Genomic DNA, 22719 nt, shown 5'->3' on the forward strand with positions numbered 1-22719 from the left:
GTGAGCGTGAAAAACAAACAAGCCAAATTGGTGTGAGCATTGGGGAAGTCATTTCATCTCTCCAAGTCTGTTTCCTCACCTGTAAAATAGTGTGTGTGGAGGGGTTAATTCCCATCTCGGGTGTTGTGAGGGTTAACAAGAGGTGGCTCCAGTCTCTGGGTGCCTCCTGCCCCTCCTCCCACACCCCCAGGTTGGCCCCCAGCTTCCCTCCCCTTCTGACCTACTGTGCCAACTGCCACAGCGAGGGTCCAAATGCTTGACTGAAAATTCGACTCTTCTGGTTCCCCTTACGTTCCTGGGCGACGCAGTCTCGGTCTCTTAGCCTGCCTGCCAGCCCTTCCTGGGCCCTGCCAGCTCCTCCAAGCTCCTCCCTCCACCGTCTTCACCTTCGCACACTAGCTGGCCACCGGGCCTGTTCTGGGCTGAATTGTGTTCCATCAAAATTCACATGAAGTCCTACCCCCCAGTATCTCAGAACGTGACTGTATTTGGAGATAAAGCCTTTAGATCGGTAATGAAGGTGAAATAGGGTCACGTGGGTGGGCTCTCATCCAGTGACTGCTGTCCTTGTGAGGAGGAATGGGGACACAGATGCAGAGGAGGACGATCGAAGACGCAGGGAGAAGACAGCCATCTACAAGCCAGGGCCAGGGCTCGGGGCAGAGGAACCCTGCAGACGCCCTGATCTCGAATCTCCAGCCCCCAAAGCTGTGTGAATGTCTGCTGCCTAAGCACCCAGTCCGTGTGCCTCGTCAGGGCAGCCCTGGGGGTTCGCACAGGCCACCACAGGCCTCACGCCCAGACCTTAAACTTGCGTGGCCAAATGAAGTCTCCGTTGTTTAAAGCATCCATTGGAAACTAAAAATATTCCTCAGCGTCTATACGCTTGCTCGGCATTACTTCATCTATTGATTCGCAGAAACCCCTCAAACGGTAAGCGGCTGGGGCTTTCCAGTCTTTGCTTGGACCCCTCCCTCTGCCTGCAGCACCCATCATCCATTCTCGCCCGTTCCCTGTCCCCTTGAATGCTGCCCCTTGCGGGGCCTCCCTGTGCCCCCACCAGCGTGGCCGGGGCCTCTGCCAGAGACAGCTCTGAGGTTGGGCCGACTCTGCCGAAGGAACCTGTGGCTGGCACAGGTACCACACACGTGTTGTATGTGAGACTCTCTAATTGGGGATGGACTCAGTCTAAGGGGCAGGTCTCAAGGTGCCCTGTGATCAGCCACAGTGCTGCCCGAGTAACCCTGAGTCTGTGTCTAGTTATTTAATCATCAACTATTTATTTATAACCGGACATTTAGGATGCTTTAAGTCTTCCCCTTGAATTAAAAACAAGCTGCTGTTTCTGGCGACATGGCAGATGGATAACCTCAGAACTGCAGAGCCAACTAGGGAAGGTGAGGAAGTTGTGAGCGGGGAAGGTCAGGGAGGAAGCGCTGTGTGCCCGGCATCCTTCACCACCCGCGGGAGGGGGGGTCAGAGCGGAGCGTCCGTGGGCCTTGGAGGAGCGGCTGTCCAGCCCTCCTGGGCTAAGTCATGATTCAAGGACACAACTCTGATCACATGCCTACTGCTTAAAATTGTTATGGTTCCCAGTGCCATGCAAGTGAAGTTTAAAATCTGCTGCGTGGCCCTCCGTGACCTGTGCCCACAGACCACAACCTCGGCCCCTCCCCCGCCTCTGCTCCTGCTGACTCCAGCCCTCACCCTGCACTGGCCTTCGCACATGCCGTTCCCTGTGCCTGGAATGTCTCTCCTTCCCCAACACCTTCCCCGAGGCTTCATTCCCACTCGCGCTGCAAGGCTGAGCCCCGCGGCTCCCGAGCCGGGCGAGGGGCTTTGCCCGGGTCCCAGGCTCCTTGGACTCCTGTGCCAGTACCCACCATGCTGAGGGGCAGCTGCCTGTGAGCTCCTGGGACAGGGACTGTTACCTGTGGCCCCTGCATCCAGTTCCATGCCTGGTCTGTAGGAGGCATTTCCTAAACACGAGGAACTAGGAAGGGAGAGAGGATGGGGCAAGTTTCTGTAGGAAGTCTGAGCCAAGCTGACCTGGGAGCCTGGGGAGGGATCCCGGCGGGAGCGGCAGGGCAGAGGTGGAGGGTGGTGTGCTGGGAGACGCGCTGGCTGTGGTAAGTCACCGTGGGGCGTGGTGACGGGGCAGCACAGTCCTAAGGGTCGGGGCACCGACTCTTCCTTCTGGGGCTGTCGCCAGGAGGTCTACCTCAGCTCTCTGAGCCAATTTCCCTGTTTACAAAATGGAGCCAACAGTCACCGTGTTGTGAGAATCAACTGAGGCAGCTCATATGGCAACACACTGGGGACCCCAAGTTGCTAAGTAAATGTTGCTTAATTTTAAAAAACTATTTCAGGAAGCCTGGTATGGAACTGATGTTGGGGGGCTTTGGAAGGGACGCTGGGGAACTCAGACTTTCCTCCAGCTAAGGATGGGAAGCCCTTGGAAGCCGGCCAGCAGGAGAGGGGGTGGAGCCAGCTTTCAGGGTCGGGGCAGGAGCAGCCACACATGGGCCCGGCTTTCTAGCTTCCGGACAACTCTGCCCAGCCCAGAGTTCAGGGACCGGCCTCAGTGTCCCTCTGCCAAGTGCCTCTCCCCCACCCCCAGCTCTGAACACAAAAGCCAAAAGCAGACACCACTTGAAACCATGGCCACCGGCGGGATGGGGACGTGTGGCCTCGTTCACAGGGAGCCTGCCGGAGCTGACAGCAGCCTCATCAGGGTGTCGGGAATCCGGGCTGCAGCCTGGAATGGGCCTTTCAGTCCTGGGGTGGGGCCACCTGTGATGAGCAGGGACAGATGGCCCTGGGAGGGCCTGTCCAGGAAGTAAAACCCTTGCAGGAATTTCTGACCATGCATGGCCTTATCTTGATTTTTATTCAAAACTAAAAGATGCCGCCAAATATGGAAGCTGCTGAGGGAGCTGGCACCCCCTTCCACCTCTCTTGTCTCTGTTTCGACCTGTCCCAAGACCTGCTCCTCCTTCACCCAAAACAAGCCTGACCGCACAGGCCCAGCTGCACAGCCGGGTCTCCGAGGCTCGCACGAGGGGCCTGGCACAGGTGCTCCTTGCTCAGGGCCAGGGCAGCGCAAGGGTGGCCAGCGGGCCTGCGGGCATGGGGAACACACCCTGCTGTGCCCCGGGGGCAGGGCGAGGGCCAGGGCAGCGCAAGGGTGGCCAGCGGGCCTGCGGGCATGGAGGCAGCCCTCCTGGCGTGGGCACCAGGGCAGCTGGGGATGCTGCAGCCTGCCCCCACTCACCACACCTGACAGCCCCCGAGGCCATGAGCTCGGCAGGCAGATGCCCTATGAGCACTGTGAGGGAGAGTCTGAGAGACCAGGTGCCCCTGCAGGCCCTGGGCCTGCCCCTTGTCTCCCCTTGCTTCACAAGCTGTATCCAGCTAGGCTCTTTGTCTTGTACCCCTGGGTCTTTGGAGGTGCTGGTCTTTCTGCTAGAAATGCTGTCCTCTCGCGCCCGTGCCCTGCTGACCAACTCATGCTCGTGTCAGGCTGAGCTCGGGGCGTGGCTGGTGGAGGATGCCTTCCCAGACGCCCGGATCCTGGAGGGGCCTTCGCCTGGTCCTGCCACCTCGCCTCTGACCCGCCCTCTCGGAGAGCTTTCCACTCAGGACTTTCTAATACCTTTGTCTTCCTCCCCGGCTGGACGAGCCCAAGGGTTCACCAGGCTACTCCCAGGGCCAGCATGATGCCTGGCGTATATTGCTAAAAAGATTTCGTACTATGGCCCTGGCTGGGTCACTCAGTTAGTTGGAATGTTGTCCATACACCAGAAGGTCACAGGTTCGATTCCCAGTTAGGGCACATACCTAGGTTGTAGGTTCGATCCCTGGTTGAGGCATGTGGAGATCAAAGTATCTCTCTTGCATCAATGTTCCTCTCTCTCTCCCTCTCCCTCTCCACCTTCCTCTCTCTTTAAAATCAGTTAAAAATTGTAATATGAACAGATACATATAAAAATAGACAATTGGATGGGCAGAGATGTGGATATGTGACGGATGAAAGGGTGGGTGGGTGGACTCCTCACTTGCTTGGTAGGCATCAGGGACAACTTGGGTGCCACCAACACAAAGCACCCGCCAGTGATCAGGGTCTCTGGGCTGCGGGCAGCGGCCTTAGAGACCGTCACAGGCCTCTGGGTCTGGGTGGCACTTGGGCCCCTGGAGAAGCTGGAGAGAGCAGCTCTGGGGGAGAAATGGAGAACAGGGGGAGGCAGCGTCCTGCCTTGGCCTTGGCCAGAGCGAGCTGTCTGCACCCGGGGAGGAGGATTGGGGGGGGGGGGGTTGGGAATGGCTTGGGGAGAAGAAGCAGAGAACAGTGCTACTGGGCTCCAGGTGGTGATGGAGAAGGGGTGTCACCTCAGCCCCGGGGTCCCAAGCCTGGGCTTCCTTCACTCTTTCTCAGCCACTCACCCAGCAGGAGGTGCCCTTGGGCAGCTGGGCGAAGGCCGAGGGCAGACAGACGCAGGTTCTTCTGGGAGGAGCGTGCTGTGGCTGGAGCTGCAGCAGGGCCCCTCTGAGGGAGGCGTGTGGTGACCCAGCACGTACCTGCCCCTTGCTGGCAGAGCTGGGTGTCCAGGAGCACAGATAAGACACCCGAGAGGCAGGGCTGGAAAGGGAGACATCCGGTGCTCACCAGCGCCTGGTGCCAGCCTTCCTGGTGAGGGCCAGCCTGCCTGGGGCCAAGGAGTGGGGAGGGCGGGACACTCCAACCGAAGGGAACTCTGGCCTCTTTGAGCTCCCTCTGCCTACACATCAGGAGACTGAGGCTGATTTGCCCAAAGTCATACAGAAAGCTGGGTCAGAACCATCCAGAGCGCCTGGTTCCACACAGAGCAGCTGGGCTATTTTCTTCCCACTCTGCAGCAAGTGACTGAGATACAGCAAGACCCCAGGCTTGCATCGCAGCGACATGACTTTGCCCCCAAGGAACCTACACAAGGTAGCGATGAAGCGCCGGGGGCTGGGAGCCTGGCTGCCTGGGTGCAGGTTCCAGGGCCGCCATCAACAGCTGTGTGACCTGGGACAAGTGCTCCAACCTCAGTTTCCTCGTCTGGAACACAGTACCCCCCTCACAGGTTGTGTTGTTGAGGGCGAGTTCAGTACATGCTTGGAACAGCACCTGTGGGCAAGAGCATGTGACACGTGTTTGCATATGGGAGTGAGTGTGAACTCATGTGTAAGCATGAGTGTGTGGGCCTCGGTGCACAGTGTTTGTGTTTGAGAGTGCTAGTGAGCAAGCACATGAGTGTGTGCATGTGTGTACAGTTGTGAGTCTAAGTGCAGGTGTGTGTGAACCTATACACACATGTGCATGAGTGTTTGGGGTGCACAGAGACGAGAGAGTAGTCAAGTTGTGTGTGTACACAGTGTGGGGAAGTGCGAGTTTTTTCACCTTGAAGTGTGAACTGACAGCCCCCGAGGCCATGAGCTCGGCAGGCCATGAGCTCATGTGAACTTATATGGAAGGTCATGAGTAAGTGTGTGTGCCTGTATCAGGGGACTCAGAAGCCTCCCCAAACGAGGTCCCAGACTTCCGAAGCTGATTTTTCCAAAAGTGACGTCACCTCCTCACCTCCTTCCAGCCCAGAAGCTGAAGCCAGAGCTCAGGAGGTCAGCGGCCTGAGCTGGGCCACCGAGATCCTGGTCCTATAGGGAGGGAGGAGCCTGATGTGTGTTGGGTGAATGAAGGGACAAATGGATAAAATAATAAATGAGACTTTCTCCAAGGCCTGAAATTCACTGCATCCCCACAGCTCAAGCTCCTGAAATCCAGGACCATCCTCCTGCCCTGGCCCCTCCTTGTCGATTCTGGTCTCACTTAAGTCCTCTCTCAGCCCCCAGCTGCACCCCAGGGGCCTGTCTGCCTTGCAGGACCCGGCCTGGCTCAGGGTGGCCTTTCCTGCTCCTCTGAGTCCCTGGGGTAGGTCACCCATGGAGGGCCTGCGTGGAGTCTTCCCCCTAGTCAGAAAACAAGGAGCTTCCTTTCTTGGCAGACAGTGGTCCCTGTGTGGTGCGCGGGGCCAGCCTCGTCTCCTGTGCAGGGCTCACGGACCGGGCTCAGGACACCGCACGGGCCTGGCCCTTCGACCCTCAGGAAGTACCCTCCACATCAGAGCGAACACGGCAGAACAAGTTGCCCACAGCCCACATGCAACTGAACTTTTGTACCATGAATTTTTAAAAGAGGATTTAAATAATCTTTACAATGTTGACTTTGATAACCAATTACTTAGTATTGTGTATAAATACTTAACAGCTATTTTCTGTTTTGGTCACCCTGCCATTCCAGAACCTCACTCAGTGCGCGGCACTCAATAGGTGCTCAGTGAGCACCTGTGGCCTTGGTGGCACTCGTGATTCGGATCTGGCTTCACAGGAGGCAACTGCAGCTGAGCTCACCGATGACACATGGGGAGGGTAGCGGACACTGAATTAAGCAGGCATTAGTTTCGGTTTTGAAGTTTTCTTTTTGTAGTCTGCAGATTCATTCTCTCATCAGGTTTCAATCATCCTCAGAGACTAGAAGCACTCACAGGCCTGTGGAGCCTAGTGTATATAATGGGGCCCACCATGCCTGACCCCCACAGCCGGTACCCTGGACAAGGGGTTCTCCTTAGAGCCTCTCAACAGGAGGGCCTCTGAGAGCAAAGGGGAGGGGCCAGGCCTTCCTCCAGGAGCACGAGCGCCCCGTACGCACGGGGCTTCTCGCGCTCCGCCTGCGTCTCTGGCAGGAAGGCCTCTCGGGTGCCTAGGCCTGGGCTGGGGGCTTAACCCTGAAGCCTGGCCTCCTGCCCACCTGCAGCCCTGTCCATCTAAACTGGATGTTAGTGGCTTCTCAGTCCCCCTTCCACACGCCCACCCCATCCACTGGGAGCCCCTTCCCACCCCCATTCATTTCCCCAAATCTTAGGAGGAGACTTGCCTGTTTGCCAAACCGGTGACAAAAGGAAATGACTGACAAGGCGGACCTCGGCGTGGAGGCTGGGAGGGGCAGGGCCCAGGAGCCAAGGGCGGAGGTCCCGGAGACCCTGCCCAGCAGGAAGGATGGAGGGCTGTGAGCTGTGGCAGGTTGTCCGCATAGCAGCCAGAGTGACCAGGCCCGGCTTCTTGGGTGTGTGACCAGTGCAGTCACTCGGGACCAGTCTGCAGAAGGCTGAGCCTGGGAGGCAGTACTCTGCGGTTGCCATCTGGAAATAACTCATCATTTGAGCTTTGAGTTTGTATTTTGAAAGTGAAGTCTGATGGGAAAACGGAGCATGCACCCTCCCCCCCCCTCCTTATCTTTTGCCGTCTCCATGGTGACTCACCACTTTGCTTGCCTGCATCCCAGCCTCTGCCAGAGATTCTGAGCCTGGCTGTCCCTCCTCCAGAGCCCTGGTTCCTGCAGTCCTGTCTCCTCCCCCTGGGTGATTCCAGAGGCAGCCTCCTCTTTCCCGACTGTCACATCTATTTTTCAGCTCTGGTGAGCAGGCTCCTCTGGGGAGACCATCCCCCACACCCTCCACCTGCCACAGCTCACAGCCCTCCATCCTTCCTGCTGGGCAGGGTCTCCCGGACCTCCGCCCTTGGCTCCTGGGCCCTGCCCCTCCCAGCCTCCATGCCGAGGTCCGCCTTGTCAGTCATTTCCTTTTGTCACCGGTTTGGCAAACAGGCAAGTCTCCTCCTAAGATTTGGGGAAATGAATGGGGGTGGGAAGGGGCTCCCAGTGGATGGGGTGGGCGTGTGGAAGGGGGACTGAGAAGCCACTAACATCCAGGATGAAGATAGGAATCTACATTCTTTTCTAAATAACATTTTTCATTTTTGTTGTTATTCCCTCCAACCCCCCAATTTTCTCTCCAAGGAGAAAAAACAGAGCTTCATGGGAAACAGCAGCCACAGGTGGTAAGCGGCGGGGCCTGCTTGGAGGACTGGCGCAGGGGGCCTCGAGGTCGGCTGGTCCCGGGGAGGGAGCTCGGGCTGGATCTGCCAGGATCGGGTGTGGGTGGGAGGGGGTGTTGAAGGGTGGCCCGAGTGGGAGAGTGGAATCTGAGAACCAGAGCCTCTGCCCCACCACCAGGGGGCTCTACCCTCTCCTTACAGCCCCGCCTCCGGGTGTGTTTAAGCTGCTGTAGGAGCTTGCAGAAGGGGTCACTCCTTAGGCGGTCCAGCTGAGTTGAGTCAGTGACTCCTTGGAGGAGCCCTGGCAGCAGGAGGCCCTGGGTGAGGATTTTCACGAGCGTCTGTGCCCGGCACGCGCCATCTCGTCCGATCGCTCCGAGGCCCCAGAGGCAGCACTGCTCGCCTCTCCTGGACAGTTCGGAGCTGGCGCGGATGGGGGAGAAACTGGCCCACCGGTGTACTTGGCAGTAGGGCAGAGCTGCGATTCATCCATCCCAGGCTGTTTCTCACCCTGGACCACTCTGGCCCTGCTCCGCTGCTCCCACTCCGGTCCCCAGGTTCTGTGATGCCAGCCAGTGAGGAAAGGGCAGAGCCTGCCCCAACTCCCTGGCCTGCGCACCCTGCACCACACATGCTGCTCTCAAATGACCCGTTCTGCCCCCAGGTCCCACACACCATTCCCCAAGTTGGAGCTGGGCCTGGGGGCGCGGCCCGCGGCGCCTCGGGAGCTGCCGCTCTGCTCCATCTGCCTGGAGAGGCTGCGCGAGCCGGTGCCGCTGGACTGCGGCCACGACGCGTGCCCTCGCTGCTTCAGCGCGCACCGCCTCCCCGGCGGCGAGCAGCCCCGCTGCCCCGAGTGCCACGGGGCTCGCAAGCGGGACAGGGGCCTCCGCAGGCTGGAGGAGAAGATGAAGCTCCTGCTGCAGAGGCCACCACCCTCTGTCGTGCAGGTCTGGGACCAGACCTCATCTAGGCGGAGCGGGGGTGGGGCCATGGAGAAACCCGGTCCAATCCCAGAGGGGTGTGTAGCTCTGGTCCTATTCTAGGATGTCAGGGAGAGACGTGGAGTTTGGGTTGGACACACTGCAGACTTGGGGTCCGGCTCCCGCAGCCTGGATGCTAAAGGACTCCTGGTTCTCCCGGCGCAGGAGACCTGCGCTATGAGGACGGAACCCCAGCTGCTGGTGCGCATCAGTGCCTCCGGGGGCCTCATCCTGAGGATGGGGGCCATCAACCGCTGCCTGAAGCACCCCCTGGCCAGGGACACCCCTGTCTGCCTCCTTGCTGTGCTGGGGGAGCAGCACTCAGGGAAGACTTTCCTCCTCAACTCCTTGCTCCAGGGGCTGCCAGGCCTGGTGAGGGCGGGCGTGGGTGAGGGGCTGCGGCTGGTGAGGGTGAGCGTGGGTGAGGGGCTGCCAGCCCTGGTGAGGGTGGGCGTGGGTGAGGGGCTGCCAGGCCTGGTGAGGGTGGGCGTGGGTGAGGGGCTGCCAGGCCTGGTGAGGGTGGGCGTGGGTGAGGGGCTGCGGCTGGTGAGGGTGGGCGTGGGTGAGGGGCTGCGGCTGGTGAGGGTGGGCGTGGGTGAGGGGCTGCGGCTGGTGAGGGTCCCAGCCTGGTTTGGGAGGGGAGTGGGGGTTGGCCTCATCCACTGATGTTCTCTTTTGCCCTGCAGGAGTCTAGTGAATGCTGGCAGAGAGATGGGGGCTCCCTGCAGGGGTTCGGATGGGGCGCCAACAGCCTCACCAGGGGCTTGTGGATGTGGAACCACCCCTTCCTGCTGGGGAAGGAAGGGAGGAAGGTGAGGGGGATTGGCAGAGGAAGTCAAGATTGGGTCAGGGAGGGGAAGGGAAGACAGAGCAGATGGCAAGGGGAGAAGAAGGGAGAGGGACGCTCTGGCCAGAGGTTCTGAGGCAGGCTTGACCCCTCGTGTGTCTGCTGCCGCTGCACAGGTGGCTGTGTTCCTGGTGGACACGGGGGACGCCATGAGCCCTGAACTGAGCAGAGAAACAAGGACCAAACTCTGTGCCCTCATCATGATGCTGAGCTCTTACCAGGTGAGGGCACTGTGACCAGGTGGCCTGCTCCAGCTCCTGAGCGTTGCAGCTGGGGCTGGCCTTCAGAGTGCAGGGGGCTCTTGTGGCCCGGATATCTGCAGATTCTGGGGGTGCCCCTGCAAGGGAAGGATGCTCCCAGAAGGTGGGAACGTCGTTTGTTCTGAAGGTGGGTTAAAGGTCCCTTGTGGGGGCAGGTGAAGTTCTGCAGGATCACCCCCTGCCTGCCTTCTGTCTCTCACAGCTGCTGCTCTGCAGGCTGTAGGGACCCCTGGGCTGGGCCCCTTCCCCACTGGGATCTTCCCAGATCTCTTTGCCTTCGCAGACCCCCTTCCCTTTGTTCTCCTTGTTCCAGATCCTCAACACCTCCCAGGAGCTGAAGGATACAGACCTAGAATATCTGGAGGTGAGGAGATATCGGGTATAGGGATGCCACCCCATCTCTGCCCTGACCATGAGGCTAGAGGGCTGGACTCGTGGGAATCAGATGCCTTCCCGTTCTGGCCCAGGATTCCATGGCCTGGAGCTGGGTTGGTGGGGTTCAGAGACCTGGCTGGAGGGAGGCTGGAGAGGCCTGGAGCTGAGAGCTAGGAGCGTGGCTTGTACTGTGGGCCCAGTGGGGAAGGGAGGCATAGACCCTGGAGTGACACAGATGTGACCCTCATTGTCCCGCCTCTAGATGTTTGTCCACGTGGCTGAGGTGATGGGCAGGCATTATGGGATGGTGCCAATCCAGGTGAGATACCCATTTCTGGACTTGTCACTCAGACCCAGACACCCCCTGGCTGCTGGTGTCAGCACCTCTTTTCTTCTAGCACCTGGATCTCCTAGTCTGTGACTCATTCCATCCCAACAAGGCAGGGCAGGGGCACGTGGGTGATGTCATCCAGGTGAGTGTGCAGAGGGAGGGCGTGCAGGGGCGGTGGACAGGTGGAGGCGAGGGTCCCTGCAGGTAAACGAGGCATGGGGCTGGACCCGTAGCTCAGAGTTCTCCCCATTCATCTCTCAGAAATCTGGCAAATACCCCAGGGTCCGGGAGCTGCTACAAGGGAGGCAGGCTCGCTGCTATCTCCTGCCTGCTCTGAGGAGACCATGGGCCAGCAGAGACCACGCAGGCCGAGGCCGTGAGTGTCCTTCCCAGCTTTCCCTCCTCAGGGACCAATGGTTCTCACACGAGCCTCTGACACCCTCCCTCCTCCTCAAGCCCAGTCCTCCTCAGCCCCGTGTCCTCAGCATGAGAAATCTCTTCTGACACAGATGATGATTTCTGCCATCTACGAACCTACGTTGCCGACGTACTAAGCGCTGCCCCCCAGCATGCCAAGAGCCGTTGCCAGGGGTACTGGAGTGAGGGACGCCCGGTGCCCAGGGGGGACAGACGCCTGCTCACAGGGCAGCAGTTAGCTCAGGAAATCAAGGTGTGAAAACTGTCCAGAGACCCCGGAGAGCCCGCTGGCCCTGCCCTCCTTGACCCCTTTGCTGATGTTTCCACAGAACCTCTCGGGCTGGATGGGAAGGACAGGGCCGGGCTGCGCCTCTCCGGATGAGGTACAGGGCTCCCCAGGAAGGTCCAGGGGTGGAGGGGGGCGAGCGGGTGCACCCTGGGACCCAGGAGGAAGGAGGGAGGCAGCCTGGGTTTTCCTCTGGACAGATGGCCGCCCAGCTGCATGACCTGAGGATGGTGGAAGCTGCCAAGAAGGAGTTTAAGGAGTATGTGCGGCAGCAGGTGAGTCCCCAGGCCTGCATGGGGCCAGGTATTCTGCCAGGTGGGGCCCGTAGCGGGGGAGGGCGCCCGAGTCTCCTGGTCAGGGCATCCTATTTCTCCTCCCGGCATAGGATGTGGCCACCAAGCGCATATTCTCTGCGCTCCGGGTCCTGCCAGACAAAATGCGGAACCTCCTGTCTGCTCAGAAAGACGCCGTCCTGGCTCGCCACGGGGCGGCCTTGCTGTGCCAGGGGAGAGAGCAGGCCCTGGAAGCCCTGGAGGCCGAGCTGCAGGCCGAGGCCAAGGCCTTCATGGACACCTACACCATGCGCTTCTGTGGCCACTTGGCCGCCGTGGGGGGTGCCGTGGGCGCCGGGCTCATGGGCCTGGCCGGGGGTGTGGTAGGGGCGGGCATGGCTGCAGCTGCACTGGCTGCGGAGGCTGGGATGGTGGCCGCTGGGGCTGCGGTGGGGGCCACGGGGGCTGCTGTGGTCGGGGGTGGCGTGGGTGCTGGCTTGGCTGCCACCATGGGCTGCATGGAGAAGGAGGAGGATGACAGGGTGCAGGAAGGGGACCGAGAGCCCCTACTCCAGGAAGAGTAACAGCCCCCAGGAAACAGGAAAGGGAAGGAAGAGAGGAAAGGAAGTGGGGGAGGGGTGATGTTCCAAGAACCCCCATGTCCCACACTGCCCTGGTTGAATGCGCAGTGTCTGGCTGGCTGGCTGGCTGAGCTGAAGAATCCAGGTGGCCCCAGGAACCTGGGAAGGGTGCCAGGGGCCAGGGGGCAGTATTTAGGGTGGTAGAGTATACAGCCTGGTTTGGGCTGCAGACAGTTACTAACTTGCCATGGACCCCAATGAACTTGCCCACAGTGTCCAGCAAGAGCGAGGCCCCGCCCTCTCTGCCCTGGCTTGTCCCCAGCACTGCAGGAAGGCTGAGCACTCTGGGAGTCTCCCTGGGGTGAGCGGCCTGTCCTCTCACAGATGGGGGCAAGCCCAGGTTGACTGACCCTGGTGTTCAGGGTTGGGGATCACTAATGAGGGGCTGGGGAGGGAGAGCAGGGGCCACTGGACAAAACCAAAGACTGCGTGTGGTGGACAGTGGCCTCCTGGGGCGGAGAAGCTTGTCCCTGCGACTCTTCCCAGTGCTGTCCCAGCAGGACAGAGGTGGTGACCCTCCTCCCGAAACCCCAGGGGGTCTGCCTGTGGGTTGGAAGAGGTCTCGTGGCTGTGCCCTTTGTCACACCTGCTGAGCGCCTGTGTTTTGTGGCATGCCATCCCAGCGATGGCTCCGTGCCCACGGAAAACACCTGCGATTGCATCCTGAGCTGAGAGCCTGGGGCAGTCTGAAGGCCCCGGGAGCACCACGAGGGAGCGTGCTGTCCTCCACGCCACCCTCGCCCGCGAGAAGACCACTCTGCTCGGTGTCAGTAGGAGGCCTGGCTGCAGCTCCCAGGGGCCTGAGGGCCAGTGCCCCTCCCAGGGGGCCGGGAAGGTCCTACCAGGAAGACTTCTAGGCTATTGAACTGTAAAGAGTTAATGGGCACATTATACGAAAAATAAAACGTGTGTACTTGAATGTTAGCTTCCGAGTAAATTATTGAAACAGTTTTGAATTCAGCCCCAGAGGGCTATGGGGCAGGAGGAGGTGAACCAAGACGCTCCATTATGGGGACTCATGGATGGGAAGAGGGAAAGGGAAATAAGAGATCTGGGAGCTGAGCGTCCAAGGTCTCCATTTGGGGGATTGTAGAAGGGCTCAGGCCAAAGGCCAAGGGCATTGCTACCTTTGCAAGCTTGTCTACTAGGACCTGGGGCCCAGCTCCCTGGGTCTCCCCTCTTCGGATGGCCCTGTGGTCACCTGGCACGTGTCCTGGCAGGAGGAGAGAATGGAGACTTAGATGGGAAGTCCTTGCTAAGGCTGTGGAGAGAGCAGCAGCCCAGGACCGCTTCTGTGGGGCCAGCCAGCTAAGGGTTCACCTGTGGCTGCTTCTCCCAGACCCAGGCCTCGGTCTCAGCTTTACAGCAGTGGCCATGGTGTCCCAACCCTGCCTTTTCCAGATGCACACACAGAGAGAGGAAATCTCAGCCAAGGCTCCCCAGCTGGCGGACAGCAAAAGCCGGGGAGCCCCGAACTGATGCCCCCAGCTGGTGTTCCTCCGCAAACGCTGGGTGTTAGAGTCGGCTGTGCTTCCGCCGAGATGCTCCCTTTTGGAGATCTCTCACTCACGCTCCAATCCAGTCCGGCTCTAAGGAGCAGAGTTGGGGCACAGAGGTGTTGGTCTGGTATACATGCTCAACAGAAGTGGCAGCTCGTGAGGTGAGGACAAAATAATGATGCAGAGAGAGGACAGGTGGGGTGAGGACGAAGGGCCGAGGGTGACTCACTTCTGAGGACTGAGCCAGAGGTGGGGACAGGGTCCACATTCTGTGAGGTAGTTGTTGAAAAGGCTTCCTGAAAGCATCTCCTCGGATCCTTCCATCATCAGCTGGTGGACACAAGCGCTACAGAACCTCCCAGACTTTGGGGCTGGCAGGTTTAGGACTTGGGGGAGGGGCAGTAAGAGAAGCCACCAAGGCAGGGTGTTGTCTAGCTGGAGTCTCCCCCAGGGGCGTTGGAAGGAACCACTTCTCTGCTCTTCGCACAGCCGGGCACACCCTGGGTAGCGTTCTGCAGAGGCACGATCAGTTGTATGAAGTGGTATTTGTCTCGTGCCTGAGAGCTTTCAAAGCATTGTCCCAAACATCGTATTTCCTAAGCCTCAAAACCATCTCATGCAGTACTTATTTTTACAGAAGCTTAGAAAAGTGATGTGTGTCAGTTGAAACAACTAGTCCGAGATAAGCCAGGACTTAGACCCAAGATTTTGGTGCCAAATTCCTTGCTCAGGTGAGCTATCACCCCATGAGTCTATCCAGACTCCAAGACCAGGCCTCTGGGTCCCAACCCAATCAGGATGATCCCTGGTTCCCAATATTAACTCGTAATTCACAAGGGCCTAAGCGACTGTGTCCAAGGTCTCGGCCGCATGCTGAGGTCTGGCTGGTTTCTCTCTGCGACCTGTTGAAGGTCACTGCAAGGTACTCCGAGCTCCTCATGTGGCAGGTTTCTGGGTAAGAGCTCCTGTGACTGGCGTTCAGCCCCGGCTTCGCAGGCTCCCCATGCTGAAGGTGTCGGCGCCGCTGTGGACTGAATGTGTGTGTCTCCCTCAAATTCGTGTGGAAATCCGAATCCTCGATATGATAGAATTAGGCAGTGAGGCCTTTGGGGGTGATTAGGTCATGACACCGGAGCCCTCGTGAATGGGATTAGTGCTTTTATAAAAGACCCAGAGAACCTTAGACCCTTCCACCATGTAAGGCCATGGCCGTGCCAGGAAGGGGGAAGTTCAACCTCCGCTCAGCAAAGAAAGAATTCCAAGCCAGGAACTCAAATTATAGAAGAAAGTTCACTTAGAAAGTTATAGAGGTAGTCCTGGCCGGTTTGGCTCAGCGGTTAGAGCGTCGGCCTGCGGTCCGGAGACACCCGGGTTCGGTTCCCGCTAAGGGCATGTACTTCGGTTGCAGTTTGTCCCCCGCCCTGGTTGGTCGTGCGGGTGGCAGCCACTCGATGTGTCCCTTCACGTCGATGTTTCTGTCTCTCTCTCCCTTCCTCTCTCTCCCTCCCACTCTATCTGTACAACAAAACGGAAAAATATCCTCGGGTGAGGATAAAAAAAGAAAGAAAGAAAGAAAGAAAGTTATAGAGGTAGTAGAAGTGAGCCAGCTGGGCTGTCTGGGCTCAGGAAACAAGTTACAGAAGAAAAAGAAGGGCCCTTGGAGCTCAGGAGAAGGAAAGGAGAGGTAAGGAGCCTGGGGGAGAAGAGGGGAGGGATCGGAGCGGTGTGCTCCTGGGAGGGAGAGTACACTGGGCCCTTTGTCTTGAGGATTTATTTTTCTCCTGGATGCACTGTCTTGAGAGTTTTAAAGGCTAGGCATTTAGGAGAGGTCTTGGGGAGGATCTCAATAGAATAGTCATCAGCTTTATGCTGATGTGCCAAAACCAGATTTATTCCCTTAACTTGATCTGTCCGTGGGTGTGGTTGGCACACGTTGCGCTGAGTGGAGTTCTGCTGTCTGTCTGCCCAGTAGGTGATTTCAGTTACTTACCCTCCGGCTGCGGAGGAGAGGGCAGACCATTTCAGTGTCCTCGCTCAGGGAAGATTGGATTTTGCGATTTACTAGATGTCTGTGAACTGCCTGGTCATTTAACTCTGTCTCAGTTTCCCTGTTCCACATGTCCTGGTTTACTGGCCTGTCTCATTTCCACTTTAACCTCTTGTCTGGCTTGAGTCTTGAATTCTTTCTTGCTTGAAGTCAAGAATCATCTTGGCTTCGGGCTTGAGTCCCCACCAGGGATACCCCTCTGGCCTCACCCTGGCCTGCCTTCAGCAAGACCCCAGTTAGGTGGGTTTAGCCAGAATCTCCCCTCACTCCTGATGTTTCTTCTTAGCAAGTTTTCATTCACTGACCCCCTTCACCCTGCTCCTTGGTTATAAATTCCCACTTTTCCTTGTTGTATTTGGAGTTGAGCCCAATGCCTTCACCCACAGCAAGACCACATCGCACTGGCCCTGCATCTGTCATCATGGTCCTGGATAAAATCTGCCTATGATTGTTTAACAGGTCTCACAAATAATTTTTTCTTTAACAGTATTGAAATGCATATTCGTTACTTTCACTTTAGTGTTATAAAAATTAACACATGAAGTTGGTCCTGTGGAAGCCTAGACTAGACCACTCCAAAATGTGCCTCTGTGGTATGCACATTACCTTGAACTAAAGGCAATTTTAGCTTCATGCTCAAGAGAAACTTCTGCTCCCCCTTAAATACCTAGAAGAATTTGAATTAAAGGCATTGCTCATAAGAAATTATCAGCGGTAACTTCTTTTGGCCTTTCTTTGGAGCAGGGCAAACCTTTGTTTACTAAATGTCTGTTCTTCCTATTATTCTGCAAAGACCTTTTGAAGTCCCCAAGCACTTACCTTATCCTTAGCTCAGGATGTCTTATATACCTGATCCCCTTTCCATATCTGAATTTCTCATTTATGTGGAATCTCTCACCCTCTCGCAGGGGGTTCCCATGTGCATGAAATTAAATTTGATTTTCATCTGTTAATTTGTCTTCTGTTGATTTGGTTATTAGGTCAGCCCGGTGAATTTCAACTGGTGTGCTGCAAGAATTTTTCAAACATGTAACACCTGACTGATCAGGAGCACTGACCTCTTTTCCCTTAGATTGTCCGATAAAAAAAATGACAACAGCCAACACAACAATAGCTGTCTAGTGTGAATAAATCAAAATTATACCTACTTTTTTTGTCAGATTGGCAAAAAATATATTTGTGTGTGTGTCACAGAATTTTAGTAATTAGTTTAAGTGTGCCATGAGATGAAAGAGGTTGAAAATCGCTGTGTTAGCCAAAAAGAACCAGAGGAAGGAAAGAGAATTCATTTTCCCTCCCCCATAGTCCTAACTTTACCTTGCCGTTAACTGGATTGTTAGACTTGTATGTCCAGACTATATCTAACCTGGAAATACAATATAGCTCTGATCAGAAATATATATTTGTGGAGACCATTATGAAAGAAATAGCAGTGTTACAAATAATATTTATTTCTAGTAAATTCTGAATCTTAAAGTAATTGAGATAATCAATCCTGTGAATAGGACAGCAGGGCTGGTTATGATAATAATAATTACACTACAAAAGCTCTTTTCAGTAGAGTTCAATGCTGATATTAGTGATTCTAGTAAACTTCAATTGCAAGTCCTTGTGGGAACTTCAGTTCATGTCTCCTGAGAAGTGTAAATCCAACTGGATTTTTCTTTCACTTTGGTAGTGTAACCAGAACCCAAGTTGGACTGAACTGCCACCACAAAAACCAAACTCATGAGACAAATGCTGGTGAAAGGAAAGTGGTTTATTCAAGTGCCGGTTCCCTGAGGATTTGGGGCACTCTTGTCACAAAGCCCATCTCAACATCTTAGTGCAGGCAGAAGTTTTTGTAAGGAGGGAGAGGGAAAGCAGAACAAATAAATCGAGTGTGTGTGTGTGTGTGTGTGTGGGGGGGGGGGGTTGAAAAGTTCTCTACGTGCAAGCCAGCACAGTCCATTCTCATAAGGATTTCAAAACTGGTCAAGTGATAGGCTGGTGTGCGTCATCCTTGTGTGCATCATCCTGGTTCTATGCCATCCTTGTTAAGGTCAGCAAATCTCCTGGAATTGGGATGATTGAAGGTTGGAGTCTGTATCTTCTGAAGTTAGTTCATAGGATTTTTATACAAGCATGCTCTTTATCTACAAGCTACATATTAGACAGGGTCAGCATTTATAGAAACAATGTAAAAAAAATGGTGGGGTGGCCCTGGCCGGTTTGGCTCAGCGGTTGGAGCGTCGGCCTGCGGTCCGGAGAGACCCGGGTTCAGTTCCCGCTAAGGGCACGTACTTCGGTTGCAGTTTGTCCCCGGCCCTGGTTGGTCGTGCGGGTGGCAGCCACTCGATGTGTCCCTTCACATCGATGTTTCTCTCTCTCTCCCTTCCTCTCTCTCTCCCTCCCACTCTATCTGTACAAAAAATGGAAAAATATCCTCTGGTGAGGATAAAAAAAAAAAATGGTGGGGTGGGTTACAAGTCTCCACTGTTACAATAGCCATATCAAAACACCTGATAGGGTCCTCCCTGTGTGGTGATAGCCATCTTTCCTCCAGAACACCTTTATGTACTTGAAATCTCCTGGCAGATAGGGCTGGCAGACCTCCTTAAATGGGTTCTTCCAGGTCCTTATGACTTTATGTCTCAGGGTTCTAGGGAGAGAAGCCCTTTTAAGTATCGAACATGGTTAAGAGAGGATTCAGTTAAATTTGGCCCAGGACATGGTCTCAGACCTGAATTCTTAGGCCAGCCAAACATAAGCTTCTAAGTTCCAAGGGAGCAATACCATGCTCTCTGGGAGGGTTGCCCTTGTTTGTAACAAGGCTTGTGGTACAGCTGTAGGCCATTTCCACCTGGTAGACTGCTGAATAAAATGTTCAGGGTCAGATTAATTGCTCTACCTGCCAAAAGGGTGAGGGGACAGGGCATGCGAGAGTATAGTTTACACAAATCCTGAGTTAACAGTGGACTTCGGGCCATCTGGATATCCTGCAAACCATAACAAGACAAAATTGCTTACCTCCCCCAGGCCTTGATTTTATGAAATCCAACTGCCCCCAGGTTCCCGGCAAAGCCAGCCAAGAAAATTTCCTGTACTTACCTTGGCTGTGGTCTGTAAAGTTTTCTGCTGACAAACAACACATCTCTCACACATTTGCGATAATGTCACATGTTTGGTAGGCGTTGTAAGAATCTAGTGCCTTTGAAATCCCTCTCAGAGAGTTTTTGAGATCTTGCTTCCCAGCAAATCATCAGTTTAGCTCAAATAAACTCATAAAAATTCTCTTAAAAAATCCCTCTCAGTTGATCGACACAGGTGATGGCACATTAATAACCAAGCAGACAGGAAGTGTGGTGCAGGAACTACTTTGTTAGCTGATTCCCAGAGTCCAGGCACATTCCTTTAGCCCCTCTCTCCCATTTGTCCATTTCCTTTTGTAAAGCATACTTTTTTAAAAAAAGAAAAATTGGGTTTATTTAAAGAAAAGCGGCTGGCGCCCTGGCTGGTTTGGCTCAGTAGTTAGAGCATCAGCCTGGGGTCCAGAGAGACCCGGGTTCAGTTCCCGCTAAGGGCACGTACCTCAGTTGCAGTTTGTCCCCGGCCCTGGTTGGTCATGCGGGTGGCAGCCACTCGATGTGTCCCTTTCACATTGATGTTGTGTTCTCTCTTCCTCTCTCTCCCTCCCACTCTATCTGAACAAAAAATGGAAAAAAAGGTCCTCGGTGAGGATTTAAAAAAAAAAGGAAAAGAAAAGGGGCTGGAGAATGGGAGTGTCCAAAAGGAAGCACTGAGCCAGGGGGTGTTGAGTCACTGGTGGCAGCAACTAGGAGTTGGAGCCGTGTCCTTACATGCAGCCACTGGTGGGTTTTGGGGGTTGGTTGGTGGATTTGGGCAGTGGGTTGGGTCTACAGGAATGCAGATGTAGGATCAGGTGCTTCTTTGGCAGTTTTAGTTCCTTATATGGTTTGATTCCTGGTGTCTGGCATGTCCTGTCTGACAAGTCTTCCTGAACTTTGTTCTACTGTGGCGGGAAGCTTACAACATGGCTGTTAGGAATTATATTGCCTTGTGAGTCCTAACATTTTCCTCCTCTTTCTATTTTAGCAATTATTCTTATAGAATCAAGGTGGAGGTCTCTTTCTTCTGTACCTGCTTCCTGCTGGTGGGGCGCAGAGCCCGGAGATTCTCCCTGCCTGACCAAAGAAGGGGGAGCCAAAAGGGGAAGGCCGTTAAGTGAAGCTGATAGACCATCTGTGTTTCACTGACTCAATCATAAGTTCAAACCCCTGAGTCTCATTTTTCTGGAGATGGTGATGCGGACGACTTCTACAATGAGGCCTATACTGTGTTAGTAAGCAATCAGGTAAATTACATTGTATGAAACAGAAGAACACAAAACATAAAGGTTAATGTATACAGTAAACCATAAACCAATTCTGCAGATTTCCAGATGTCAGTCTCCTGCTGGAATGAAATCACACAGTGACAGTCTGAGACAAAAAATGGAAACTCATGTCTGCAGTTAGAACATCTCTGGCGATGTCTTCAGGTGCTGGGGCATGTATGGCACACAGACACTGCCTTAGAACAAAACTTTGAAGGCAGTTGACTGGAATTCAATATCCATAATTAGGCCTTGTGGTTTCTACTGAGGCACATTTTCCTCCCCTCTCCCTAAGAGTACCTGCCTGTTAAAGAGACTGTATTATGTCTAGTTCTAGTCTGGATTGGTTATTTGCCTAAATATAACAGTATCAGTAGATCAAATTGATCATATAGGCTTTCTCCAATTTGTTTGGCTGGAATGTCAGTTATTTACAAGGAATATTTAGATTGAGCTCTAGTGAGCAGTCAGCCCCTCAGGGCGGAGAAGCCAAAGCCACAATTGCCATCAGGTGGTGCTTAGAATACCTGCAGATTTGGGTCATGTCCTCAAATCCTTGAGGTTCCTAAAGATACTGAGGTCCCTTTTTGCTATCTTTCAGGAAAGGAACCTTTGTCCCTTCCCTGGAAAGATTGCTATGAACCATGTGGCCAAGCAAGGTACCAGGCCACGTCTCCAAGGGGCTTTTTCAGCTTCAAAGTCAATTATTCCTTAAAGCTTTCTGGTGACATCCAGAGTCCTGCCATGTCTCTCTCAGACATGACATTCCAGTCAAAGTCTTGGTTAATAAAACCACAACTGGAAACTGGCTTTGTGTATCCTATCATAAAGAAATCAGATTCCCATTGGATTTATGCAAATAAATACATTACCATTAGAACAATAATACTTATTAAGAGTTTCCAAATTCCAGAGGGATCAAGAAGGGAGAAACATATAAATGCCTCAATATTGCTTGTGAAAGTATAATTTACCAAATTGTTTTAAGAAAAGAAACAAGTTTCTTTATGTCTGGAAAACAAAAAGATTAAAAATCAGCAATACTTAGGAATTACAAAAACTATGATTATTTTTAGTTCATTCAGTCCCATAATCATATTCGGTTTCTCCTAATTTTTCTTGCCAATACTCTCATAAATTGAGATGCTCCCCAGAATTTTGGTAATTTCCATCCCATCCAAAGTGTAAGAGATCCTTCCTTCTTATAGCTGCATAGTATTCCATTGTGTATATGTACCATAGGTTTTTATCCACTCATCTACCGATAGACACTTGGGCTATTTCCAGATCTTAGCAATTGTAAATAGCACTGCTATGAACATAGGGGGGCATATATTTTTTCTGATTGGTGTTTCAGGCTTCCTAGGATATATTCCTAGAAGTGGAATCACTGGGTCAAATGGCAGTTTCATTTTTAATTTTTTGAGGACAGTTTCTATCATAAATGGGTAGTAGATGTTATCAAATACTTTTTCTGTGTCTATTGATATGTTCATGCAATTTTTAGCCTTAATTTTTTATGTGATGTATCATATTTATTGATTTGCGAATATTGTACTAACGTTGCATCCCCAGAATAAATCCTGCTTGGTCGTGGTGTATGATCTTTTTAATGTATTGCTGGATCATATTTGTTAGTATTTTGCTGAGGATTTTAGCATCTATGTTATATTATATATAAATAATATTGGTCTACAATATTCTTTCTTTGTATTGTCTTTATCTGCTTTCGAAATGGGATAATGCTGGCCTCATAAAAAGAGTTTGGAATTCTTCCCTCCACTTGAATTTTTTGGAATAGTTTGAGAAGTGATAGGTGTTAGTTTTTCTTGGAATGTTTGGTAAAATTCACCAATGAAGCCATCTGGTCTAGGACTTTTGTTTGCTGGGAGGTTTTTATTTTTTCTGCTTCAATTTTATTAGTTGTTATCAGTCTATTCACAGTTTCTGTTTCTCCTGATTGAGTTTTGGAAGATTGTATGCTTCTAGGAATTTGTCCATTTTGCCCAGGTTGTTCAATTTGTTGGTATATAGTTGTTCATAGTATTTTCCTACAATTCTTTGTATTTCTGTGATGTCAGTTGTTACTCTGCCTCTTTCACTTCTGATTTTAATTATTTTGGGTCCTCTCTCTTTGTTTCTGATTAGTCTGGCTAAAGGTTTATCTTTTTTAAAAAAACAACAAACAGCTCTTGGTTTCATTGATCTTTTGTATTGTTTTTACAGTCATTTATTTCCACTTTGATCTTTATTATTTCCTTCCTTCTACTTACTCTGGTCTTTTCTTGTTCTTTTTCTAGTTCTTTTAGTTGTAGGGTTAGATTGTTTACTTGAGATTTTTCTTGTTTCTTTAGGTATGCCTACAATGCTATGAACTTTCCTCAAAGGACTGCTTTCACTGTGTCCCATAGATTTGGGGTTGTTGTTTGTTCATTTTCATTTGTTTCCAGGTTACTTTTTATTTATTCCTTG

At 53.4% G+C, this 22719-nt stretch overlaps 1 protein-coding gene across 1 annotated transcript; it reads left to right on the top strand.

The window, feature by feature from the left end:
• Window positions 1-7630: 7630 nt before the first annotated feature.
• On the top strand, window positions 7631-12488 carry RNF112 (ring finger protein 112). Its single transcript, XM_036278374.1, has 14 exons — window positions 7631-7684; window positions 7877-7917; window positions 8579-8864; window positions 9063-9269; window positions 9584-9709; window positions 9861-9965; window positions 10318-10368; window positions 10642-10698; window positions 10778-10852; window positions 10972-11086; window positions 11202-11380; window positions 11457-11510; window positions 11614-11688; window positions 11799-12488. Exons 1-14 carry the CDS (start codon window positions 7631-7633, stop codon window positions 12267-12269), a joined length of 1896 nt encoding a protein of 631 aa, XP_036134267.1. The 3' UTR covers window positions 12270-12488.
• Window positions 12489-22719: the final 10231 nt, after the last annotated feature.

The sequence above is a fragment of the Molossus molossus genome, unplaced genomic scaffold, assembly GCF_014108415.1.
Source record: "Molossus molossus isolate mMolMol1 unplaced genomic scaffold, mMolMol1.p scaffold_m16_p_27, whole genome shotgun sequence".
Lineage (NCBI taxonomy): Eukaryota > Metazoa > Chordata > Mammalia > Chiroptera > Molossidae > Molossus > Molossus molossus.